The sequence below is a fragment of the Micropterus dolomieu genome, linkage group LG19 (genome assembly GCF_021292245.1).
Source record: "Micropterus dolomieu isolate WLL.071019.BEF.003 ecotype Adirondacks linkage group LG19, ASM2129224v1, whole genome shotgun sequence".
NCBI lineage: Eukaryota > Metazoa > Chordata > Actinopteri > Centrarchiformes > Centrarchidae > Micropterus > Micropterus dolomieu.
This window is the reverse complement of record NC_060168.1, coordinates 5,082,852-5,094,206: the sequence shown is the minus strand read 5'-3', so window position 1 is coordinate 5,094,206 and position 11,355 is coordinate 5,082,852. Positions and strand designations below refer to the sequence as shown.

The window sequence follows — 11,355 nt, the reverse complement described above, 5'->3', positions numbered from 1 at the left end:
CTGTGGGACAGAGTTAGCCACAGTCAATGTTAGGTAACCAGCAAAAGACATTACAGAGTCCTCAAAGGCCAAACTCTCCTCATGAATTAGTTCTGATCTACATATCAGTGGAGTGTATGACCCGCACATCTCAGATCAAACAAAGGAGCATTACAGCATCCATAGTGTAACCGGACCTCACCCAAAGATTTAGTCAGGATCTGCTCAACAACCTCATCTTGAAATCTGAAACTAGAGCTATATTTAATGCTCTTTAAAACAGCTGTCTGTTTCTGTTTCACTGTTTGTGATGAGCACAACATGGCACATGTAGAACTTGTGACTTGGATGTTTGAACCTGTAATAAACAAACAAAAGCAGCAAGATCTTTCACCACAGTGTTGTAAGTGGAAAACTTTTACTAACTAAAATGTAAAAATGTGCTGTCATTTAGATGTACAACATCTGGGTTATGTTTTTCAGAATATTTTGGCTTTCTGTTTTTTTCCTTCTAAAACTGCTCCTGTAAATGGATATTTTTTCAAAGATGGGCAATGGAAACAGACATCATTGGCGTTTGGACTGAGTATGAGTGGGTAAAGAATTTATTTGAATTGAATAACTGCAGCCCCAAACACTTCATTGAGCCTTTTTATATACAAGTACTGCCAGGCACCCTGTGGTGAGTATTGTTACGTGACAACTAAACAAGATTTTAGTCAAAGTCGAATTAATGTGTTGAGCAGGCTTTTTAAAATTGTAGTGATAAAAACTGTTAACCAGTCTTGATGGGGAATATATTTAAAGCAGAATGCAAAGAACTCACAATTTACAAATTGTAGTTTTCTGGACAGATATTTAACTGTGAACCAGCACAAGGTGTGGCCACGGACACATTTGAGTAGTGGAAAGCTTTAATATGTGTTTTTATTTTAATCTCATCCACTAAGCTCAGTGTCATGGTTTTATTGTTGGGGAAAATGACATAATTCAGCACTTAAGTAGCAAGGATTCTCTCAACTGTGAGGAGAAAGTATCTAGAGCAGATGTTACAGATGTGAAATCCCTTCAGGATGTCTGTTCAGGAGGCCAGACTGTCAGGAATTTGGCTAGCACCCAGCTGCAGGCAAGCAGACAGTTCGGGAAGGTTTAAACAGTTTATTAAACAACAGCAGCAAAGCAAAGTAGGATGAGGGGAAACTCCTCAGGTGGAGGGTAGAGGGGGCAAAGGCAGGCAAGGCAGATGTAGCTGGCAAAGCTGGCGTGAATGGTTGGAGAGGGGCAATTCCAAATGTTTGTTTCCCTTGTGACTTCAGTGACCAAGGCAGCACATCACTGCTGACATCACTACTAAAGCTAAAAGGTCATTTATGACTAAACTTTTCTCCAAAGAATAGATGTACAACTATTTTACATTGACAGATAAGTTTGCCTGGATTGTTTTAAAACAACATATCAGAATGAGTTTTTATACTAAACATCAAGGATCAGTAGAATCAGTGACAGACCTCTTGTTCCATGTGTGCAGGGATAGCTATGTGATTAAAAAAGGATACACTGTTTAATACCTGGATGGACAGCCTGTAAAATGTTAACAGTGTATTCTGAAAATCCATTCATAGTTTAAAAAGATGTTCATACTGATCATTTTCAATGTTTTTTATGCTTGGATTCCTCCAACATCCACTGCTGGTAACTCAAGAATAACTGATTTCTGTGACATCCAGCATGAGACAGGATAATAAGCCTTGTCACTGGTGTCCAAGTGAAATGATCAGCCACCACTAAAGCCTTCATTTGCATCGGATGAACATCACACTACTTTCTTTATTGGTACTTTAAGCTGCTAGTGAACAGAAACCGCTACTGCAAATTAGCTGACTGAAACTGATAGGACGCAGGGCCTCCAGCTGTTCTAAAGCATCCACTATGCTCAGAGTTGGTGTATAAACACAATGTACATAATGAAAGGTCATATTTATGTATTTTGAGCTGGTCCTTTCTACTGAACTGATAATTATTTTTAACATTCAAACTAAAATCCTCCCATCATCCAAATAAAACCTTGTTGAGAGATTAAAGGGTTACATTACATGTATCATCCCCATAGGGTCCATAAAATCCTTCAAATCCTAGAATTTATTTAGAATCTATATTATGTAATTGTGGTGCTCTAGTGAGTATTCAGGGCAGCAGGAGGGTGTGTGTGGGAGTCGGTTGTTGGTTTGGCACTGCGCATCATGGGATTAGTTGACAAAAGAAAAATACAGAATTTTACCAGTTATCTTTTATTTTTGAAGAAACTGTCATTTTACAGATGTGACATTTTGCACAGCAGTGTGTTCAGGACCTGCAGCACCACTGGATTAGTGTATTAAAAAATCACTAACTGTTATAGATCCTACTAACATATATTTGAATCAAGCAGGAATAATATCATTCAGCACTTCCACAAGTTGAACAAATGTATAGATATAAAAATAAATCAAGCAGCTGAATTTGCTGGAACTATGGTGGACTACAGACAGCCAGGTCAGGACAGAAAAGGTCGGCTGTCTCAGTAGCAACATTACATAAACATTATATAAATGGAACTACACCAATATGGCACAGTTAGTATGACTGTGGGTGAAGGGGAAACATTTCTTAAGCACTCCAAAAACACAAAACAACAAAAATCAAAGGAGAACACTGACTAAAGCCCCATCGGGACTGGGTTTCAATCTGTAGGGGAGGTGGGTGGATTTTAACACCATGTGGTGGTCATTGATTGTAATGTGTGTGGGGCATGTTGATGTGCTGTAGTATCAGCTCCAGGCAGGTGCTGCTGTTAACAGTCATGTCTTGTAGCCGATATTTGTTTACATTTGCTCAAACTGCCCCCATTAAAAGCAGGTGAATTAGCTGTTAGCAGCTCCTGTTAGCAGTGTACCCATGGATGTACAGACAGCTGTCAATGGATTACTGGGCTACTTAAAACATGAAGATTCTCAGGCAAGTTCTGCAGCTTCTTTTGTCTCTGGTTTCTACGCTGATTTCTGGATATTTATTGTGGATGTGGACATCAGAGATGGTTATATCCTCTGGAAGTGGAAGTCACACTGAATGATTGGATAGGTGCTTCATGTCTGTGTATTCAGATCTGACTAGGTTGTGATAATTTATGACTCAAATTCACCTCCTGCAGTAACTTGTCTCACCCTGTCATTTCACCAGGATTAAAACGCTGTCCGGAATGATGTGTTCAATTACAGAGGAGCCCAGTCATCCCTTCCTCCCCTGAGATGTCTATCCGGTCCAAATGGGGCGTAATAGGCCTTTTTCACAGCATGTCTTTTGACAGGTTGCGGCAGAAAAAGTCCAGGTGTAATCAATACCATTAAAACAAAACATTCCATTTAGATTGGCCAGTTGCCGGCTCCTGCTTTGACATCAAAATGTCTACTGTGAAACTGGTCTACAGGCAAAAAGTTTCCACTAGCAAATGGTGTACTAAATACTGTAATCAGCTGCAGAGAGCAGCATCAGCAGCTTCTTACAGGACCACATGTTTTAGCCCATTTACTAGAAAACAGTTACTCTTTACATCACAGCAAACTATTGCCAAACCATGCTACTGTGTCATTCCTGTACCATATGAAAATAAATGTGCTTCAGTTGTGTAATCCATCACAGTGAACATCCAGTCTGCATCAATTCTGTTAAGAGTAATTATGAGACTGACTTACTGCAGAGGTTACCAAACAATCTGCACTGGAATTGCTTTACTAGGCAGCAATAATGATACTTTTGACAAAAATTAAAGCAGAATTGTTGTTCACAACTCAAATTCTAAAAGCTGCACAGCATACATTCAAAAATGTTGAAGCACACATGGGTTGTAGTTAAGGAGCTAGAACTTGAAACAAAGTAGTGAGTCAGGACTGAGCAGCATCAAATTCAAGTCTGACTTATCAGCTGTTAAAGGCAAATTCGCTTATTGCGGTGTGAAAACAGATGGGCAGGAGGGACTGTGTTTTCTCTGTGTAGGTGCTTTCACACCAGCTGCCACTGTGAGATCGTATCATCTACGACATCGTGTTTGTTTGTATTATAGTGCATTGTCTCAATGAACAGCAGTGTTAGCAACACATAGTGCTACAACATACACTGAACAAAATTATAAACGCAACACTTTTGTTTTTGCCCCCATTCATGATGAGCTGAACTCAAAGATCTAAGACTTTCTCTATGTACACAAAAGATATATTTCTCTCAAATATTGTTCACAAATCTGTCTAAATCTGTGTCAGTGAGTACTTCTCCTTTGCAGAGATAATCCATCCACCTTACAGGTGTGGCATATCAAGATGCTGATCAGACAGCATGGGGATTGCACAGGTGTACCTTAGGCTGGCCACAATAAAAGGCCACTTGAAAATGTGTGGAATGAATGGGGGCAAAAACAAGTGTTGCATTTATAATTTAAAACTCATTTTCATCACATGGACACACACGTGTCCGGAGAAAGATTAGCTTCACTCTTTCAACCTGGTTTGCTTTTGAGTTCTTACTAAGAACTATAGTGCTGATTATATTTAATCACTGAGAAAACTATGGTTCTGGGTTTGGGCCCTGCAACTATTGGAACCCAAGCCAGGAGATCAGTGGATGCAGTGAAAGTGATGCAGACAGGCAATGTTTATCAGTTGAAGAAAAAAAGTAAGAAAATGAGTCATATGTTCATAGGAGACACAGAATGTGAGTTCTGTTGAAGCAAACACACTGCAGGAAAGAGGGAACCAGTCCTAACCTTAAACACTTTAGTTCTTTTTAGACATGTTCATAATCCATCCTTTGTGCATAAGTATATGTATGCAACACATAATAGCATAATACTTTCAAATGTAGCACATAACATGACATCTGGACTAAATAAGCCAAGCTCTTACCATTCTTCATTGCGTCTTGTTATGTTGGTCCAAGAATGTCTCTGTCAAAAACTCCCACCCCTCTAGTTTCACAGACAGGATGTCCAACAGAAAGACTACTGGTGGACCAGTGAGCAAAGCTGTCTTTTAACCTTTTCAGAACGTAGTATTAACAATAACAAAGATACAAAACAGGTAATTTTGCGTTTTCCTTTTCTCCAGCCAGCAACTGAAAGCCGAGCTGTTCTAGGAAATACTACACCTGTGAGATCCTCTGGCTTCCCAAGTTGGACATTTTGCTGCAAGCTCGAGGCAGACGAGGAAAAGTTATAAGGTTCCTCATCAGTTCCCACTTCTCTTGGGTACAGTAGAGCAACTGGTGTATCTGTTTACAGTGCAGCCAAGCAGACAGTCAACACTGCAGCACACTGCACCAATAGTTTAGTCACACACAGCAGGGAACATTGCTGAGGAGTTGGAGCTGTGCAGCCTGTCATGTTGGGTTAGCATTAGCAGTAACTTCCAGCACTGATACAGCTGTAGGAGTGAACAGTAAACAGTGAGATCTAATGACATGCTGCATCGTTTCCTGTGAATCCCTCATGTGTAGGGGGTGATTTTAATCAAAGTGGAACTGAAGGAACAGAATGTTTCTTTGACAACCACATGCTGGCGGGAATACCCCACAACACTGTTAATACTTTTACAGTTGCACAAGGGCACACACCATTCTCTTTCTAGAAGTGGGAAATGTGAAGAATAAAAACTTTATCTCAGGATAGTCTGTAAAGCTCAGACCCATCACGTCTCTGCAGAAGAGATCTTAACTGCCATACTTTATGCTGATGCTTCTGGTCTGTGGACAGATGCTGCTTTTTCCACGGTCCAGCCACAGGTCGTAGTGCTGTTACAGGGAGAAAAGGGCTACAGTCTGTGACGTCTAGTGCAGGTTGGGATACTTCAGGCAGAATCTGTTGAATGCATCGTATATGGCCTGTCTGGAAATAAAACAGATATGCAATTAATTCTAAAACAACAATGATCCAAGATGCTGCTTATAGCTGCCTAAGTGTAAGGTGTGCTCTGTTTTGTTTTGTTTTTGTGTCTTAATTCAGTTTTTGGCTGTTATTCCCGGAGTTCTTTCACCAGAGAAGAGCTCATGAACATCAGGGGAACAACTCCAGCGGATTTAGTTCCCACTTTTCTCACATCATCAGTGGAATTATTGGACATTTTGGGGAAGGGCTCGCTCGCTGTTGTTCGGGCTGTGAAGCGCCACAGAAGAGGAAAAAGAGCCAGGTTGCTCGTGCGTCTTCGCCAGCGGCAATATTTCTCTCCAACTTGCGCTCACTGTGCAACAAACTGGATGAACTTCAGCTTCTGGTGGGGAAAGACAGACTTTTATTCATCTTCTGTTCTGTGCTTCACGGAGACCTGGCTGTGTGAGCTCAGGCAAAACAAAGGTGGAGGTTTTTATATTAACGATGGCTGGTGTACCGACGTGACAGTGATTCAGCAGCACTGTTCTCCTAATCTGGAATATTTTATCATTAACTGTAAACAGTTTTACTCCCCCCGTGAGTTTGCTTCATTCATTCTGGTCGGTGTTTACATCTCGCCACACGCCAACGTGCACGACGCACAGCGCATGCTGGCCGACGGGACACTGTGTGTGGAGCAGACAAACCCGGACTCCCTTGTTATTGTTCTCTGTGACTTTAACAAAGGAAACCTTTGCTAAGAACTCCCCAAATACATAATGGAAAAAAGTGTCCAAGCAATAGGGATAACCGCACCCTGGAGAGGATTGTGAAACAAAACCCATTCAAAAATGTGGGGGAGATTCACAAAGAGTGGACTGCAGCTGGAGTCAGTGCTTCAAGAACCACCACGCACAGACGTATGCAAGACATGGGTTTCAGCTGTCGCATTCCTTGTGTCAAGCCACTCTTGAGCAAGACACAGCGTCAGAAGCGTCTCGCCTGGGTAAAGACAGAAAGGACTGGACTGCTGCTGAGTGGTCCAAAGTTATGTTCTCTGATGAAATTTAATTTTTCATTTCCTTTGGAAATCAAGGTCCCAGAGTCTGAAGGAAGAGAGGAGAGGCACAGAATCCACGTTGCTTGAAGTCCAGTGTAAAGTTTCCACAGTCAGTGATGGTTTGGGGTGCCATGTCATCTGCTGGTGTTGGTCCACTGTGTTTTCTGAGGTCCAAGGTCAACGCAGCAGTCTACCAAGAAGTTTTAGAGCACTTCATGCTTCCTGCTGCTGACCAACTTTATGGAGATGCAGATTTCATTTTCCAACAGGACTTGGCACCTGCACACAGTGCCAAAGCTACCAGTACCTGGTTTAAGGACCATGGTATCCCTGTTCTTAAATGGCCAGCAAACTCGCCTGACCTTAACCCTATAGAAAATCTATGGGGCATTGCCAAGAGAAAGATGAAAGACATGAGACCGAACAATGCAGAAGAGCTGAAGGCCGCTATTGAAGCATCCTGGTCTTCCATAACACCTCAGCAGTGCCTCAGGCTGATGGCATCCATGCCACGCCACATTGAGGCAGTAATTCATGCAAAAGGGGCCCAAACTAAGTACTGATTACATATGCATGATTATACTTTTCAGAGGGCTGACATTTCTGTATTTAAAATCCTTTTTTTTTTTTATTGATTTCATGTAATTTTCTGAGATTTTGAATTTGGGGTTTTCATAAGCTGTACGCAATAATCGAAATTATATAAAATAAAGGCTTGAAATATCTCACTTTGCATGTAATGACTCTATATAATATATTAGTTTCACCTTTTAAGTTGAATTTTTCATTCACACAGTCACACACTTGGGGGAGCTATTTGGTTACCAAATGTTGCTGCTTGTATTACTTTTCTCCCTTTCAACAAATTGAATATGAAGAGATCGATTTACATGTTCACAATTAAACATGTGCAGGAGTGTGTGCCTCACGGCAATTGGTCCACATCTACTTATGGATGCTTATTTTAATTTCCCCAGTATCTGGAGGCAGAGGAAATTCCTGCTTTTCTCATTCAGGGGAATTCAATCTCAAGTTTTCTGACGCTTTTTCAGCGGTGTGTCAAGCAAGCCAGAATCTCTTTTGAATTTCCTTCAGAACCTTTCAAAGTAATAGCTCTCAATTAAGCACCAGCCGCTATAATTTGTTTTTGCCGCAAACAAAGCAATTGATTAGAAAAGATTTGAATTAGATTTGAATAGACTGTTTGTCTACCGATGCCAGACTTATTTGCTGACCCCTGACCAAGGGGTTCGCATACTTTGTCCACCCTGCACTGTGAATGTTTACATGGTGTGTTCAATAAAAACATGAAAGCATATAATTGTTTGTGTGGTATTAGTTTAAGCAGACTGTGTTTGTCTATTGTTGTGACTTAGATGAAGATCAGATCACATTTTAAGACCAATTTATGCAGAAATCCAGGTAATTCCAAAGGGTTCACATACTTTCCTGCGACGGTATGTGACAGTGACAGGCAAAGCATTGTCATTGTCCTTACCATTTACTCCTACAAATATCTGTTTATACATTTTCTGTGTGTAGCATGGAGCAGCTGCACCTGCATTTCATTGTGCAACCCTGTATTGTATAATGACAATAAAGCTGAACCTTAACCTTAAAATAGCAGTACATCAGAAGTCATACCACTAAGGAGCCAAACATGAAGTGTGGCACTAGGTAAATACTGACAGATTGTTTAACTAGGCATGCCTCACTTCTTTGAGTCAGTATTTTACCTGAAGATGTTCTGTTTAAACAGGTATGCACTGACGTGTCCTCCATTCAGATATCTGACTTCACATCCTGGCCAGATCTCCGGCAGGCTGAGGACCCCTGTCCGAGGAATGTAGGCATCCTCTTTGGCCTGGACCACGATGATAAGACTGGTGTCTACAGGGACTAGGACAGATGGAAGGACATATACCATTTATTTGTGTGTACATGCTGCCACTGGGACATACAGACGGGGCACAAGGTAAAGGAAAAAGCTGAGTAAAGAGAGGAGAAACATCAGAGGACATCGTCATTGTATTCTGAGCATAACTCATGGTATTTTCAGTTTGGTCATCGGACCCTAACTTCTGTTGGTCATTGTGACTTAAAGCAACATTATGTAGTCATGTAATTTTATCTAAAATAACAGCTTCAAAATCCTTTCGATGGTACACTGACTTGTAATAGGGTGAATGGCGTCTCTGTCATTGCCACTCTGGGCCCGGAGCACCTGGTATTGCACTATGTAACGCTGGAATCTTGGGCCGGAAACTACCTAACCCTATTTACGGCACCACGTCACACACCAACATCACTCTTCAGCAAGCTAGCTATAGGAAGAAGCTAGCTCGGTATTCTCAGTATGGATATCATGGCAAAGGCTGCTTCACCACCGCCTTTAATTACAACAATATCAAAATGGTGTGGAATTGCCAAGACTATATTTCCCATAGTTACTGTGTACATGTCAAAAATAAGATAAACTCTCTCCGTATTAATCTAATTTCTGTGATGTTGGTTTAAAATAATGTAGATTATAACTGTAGACTACAATTACTATTGTGAAGGAATTTATTGGGGTAGAGTAACCTTATTTGGACACTGGTGAATCCCTGTAGGTCAAGGAAGAATGAGTCTTACTGTGGAGGTGGAGAAATACTATGTGTATGACCTGTAATTATATATCGTGCCACATGTAATGTTCCTTCAGACAGCTTCCACTTTTTTCAAAGTTAACAAGATGGCAGCCAAGGTCATCTCAGCCCCCTCCCTCTACTTGCTGCTGCTGCTCTCATGAACATGTACCGCTCTTTGACGCTGCATTCAGAGTTTATGATGGTTCAACTTTTTCAGCTTTCACAGCCATGGCAGGAATCGATAAGGGAGCTGATTTTACTGGTGTCGGAATTTCCTGAATTACACCAGCAGAAACCAGACAGATCGATGCAGAGAAATGGTATTGGAGCAACATCAGCTTTAAACTCTGATTATCTGGTCTGGGACAGTAAACAACATTTATGATACTTGTTGGCAAAACCTGCTATATTTATTTTGTGATATTGCCTAACATTATCTCTATTTAAACAATGAGTAACGTGGTGGATAAACAGCAGCCTGTGGTGTACAGGCAGGTAGGATCTGAGGTAGCATCACTGAGCCACGGCAACAACTGCCCCTCGCCTGAAAGCACCATCATTGTTTGCCTGAAAGCTCTGTATAATTGAAACACTGCTTTAGTAAAATTAGTTTGGAGCTCTTTGGATGTCTGTTTTTTTATCCACCATCTGTAAGTATTAAGATTTTTTCCTCTGTCCTGTAAATCTGTTGTCTGATCTATGAAACTTACCAGAGAAGTTGGCCATGTGTGTACATTCATCCATCACTCCCTTCATGAAGCTTATTGATTCTCTATGTAATGATGGCCGACAGCATTTGCCTGAATCGGTCTTCTTCCCATGCAGTGTGTTGTTTGCATGAAGGCTTCTGAGAAAATAAAAGATTTTAGATGAAACCTAAATGACGAAACTGTCTTACTGAAGCTGTAAGTAACAGGAAGACCCTGAAAATAAAAACAAATCAGTTAAACAAAACAAAATGACTAAAACTAACTGCTTGTTTACTTCCTGCATAGTATGGTTTTTAAAACAAAGATTTAGTGTTAGTCAACAAAATATCATATCCAAAGTTGCACATACTGTGCCCATACAGGTTTGTACAGACAATTGCAAATCAGCCTGCAGTCAAGTTTAACACTACAGTTGTACTAAATGATATCATAAATTCGCTGGACAAGAAACCACATTGTGTGTATCTTTCTGAGGCTTTACCTAGACTACACTGTCTAGGTTTGGATGTTTTTGGTTTGTGTATAGATCACCTATGTTCTATGATAGAAGTACAGGTGAAACTCGAAAAATTAGCATATCGTGCAAAAGTTCATTTATTTCAGTAATTCAACTTAAAGGGTTAAACTAATATATTATGTAGACTCATTATATGCAAAGTGAGATATTTCAAGCCTTTATTTGATATAATTTTGATGATTATTGCGTACAGCTTATGAAAACCCCAAATTCAAAATCTCAGAAAATTTGAATATTGTGAAAAGGTTCAGTATTGTAGGTTCAAAGTGTCACACTCTAATCAGCTAATTAATCCAAAACACCTGCAAAGGGTTCCTGAGCCTTTAATTGGTCTCTCAGTCTGGTTCAGTGGAATTCACAATCATGGGGAAGACTGCTGACAGTTGTGCAGAAAACCATCATTGACACCCTCCACAAGGAGGGAAAGCCTCAAAAGGTAACTGCAAAAGAAGTTGGATGTTCTCAAAGTGCTGTATCAAGGTACATTAATAGAAAGTTAAGTGGAAGGGAAAAGTGTGGAAGAAAAAGGTGCACAAGCAGCAGGGATGACCGTAGCCTGGAGAGGATTG

At 40.6% G+C, this 11,355-nt stretch overlaps 1 protein-coding gene across 1 annotated transcript in view; it reads right to left on the bottom strand.

Annotated features, from left to right (window-relative positions):
- Positions 1–4,761: 4,761 nt before the first annotated feature.
- The window catches only part of abhd18 (abhydrolase domain containing 18), an 18,573-nt gene continuing 11,979 nt past the window's right edge, over positions 4,762–11,355 (bottom strand). Inside the window, exons 13-15 of the mRNA XM_046031109.1 lie at positions 10,270–10,406; positions 8,666–8,828; positions 4,762–5,887 (exon numbers count right to left, since the gene is read on the bottom strand). Coding sequence (XP_045887065.1) covers positions 5,830–5,887; positions 8,666–8,828; positions 10,270–10,406 — 358 coding nt within the window. The 3' untranslated portion in view covers positions 4,762–5,829. The remainder of the gene's footprint in view (positions 5,888–8,665; positions 8,829–10,269; positions 10,407–11,355) is intronic.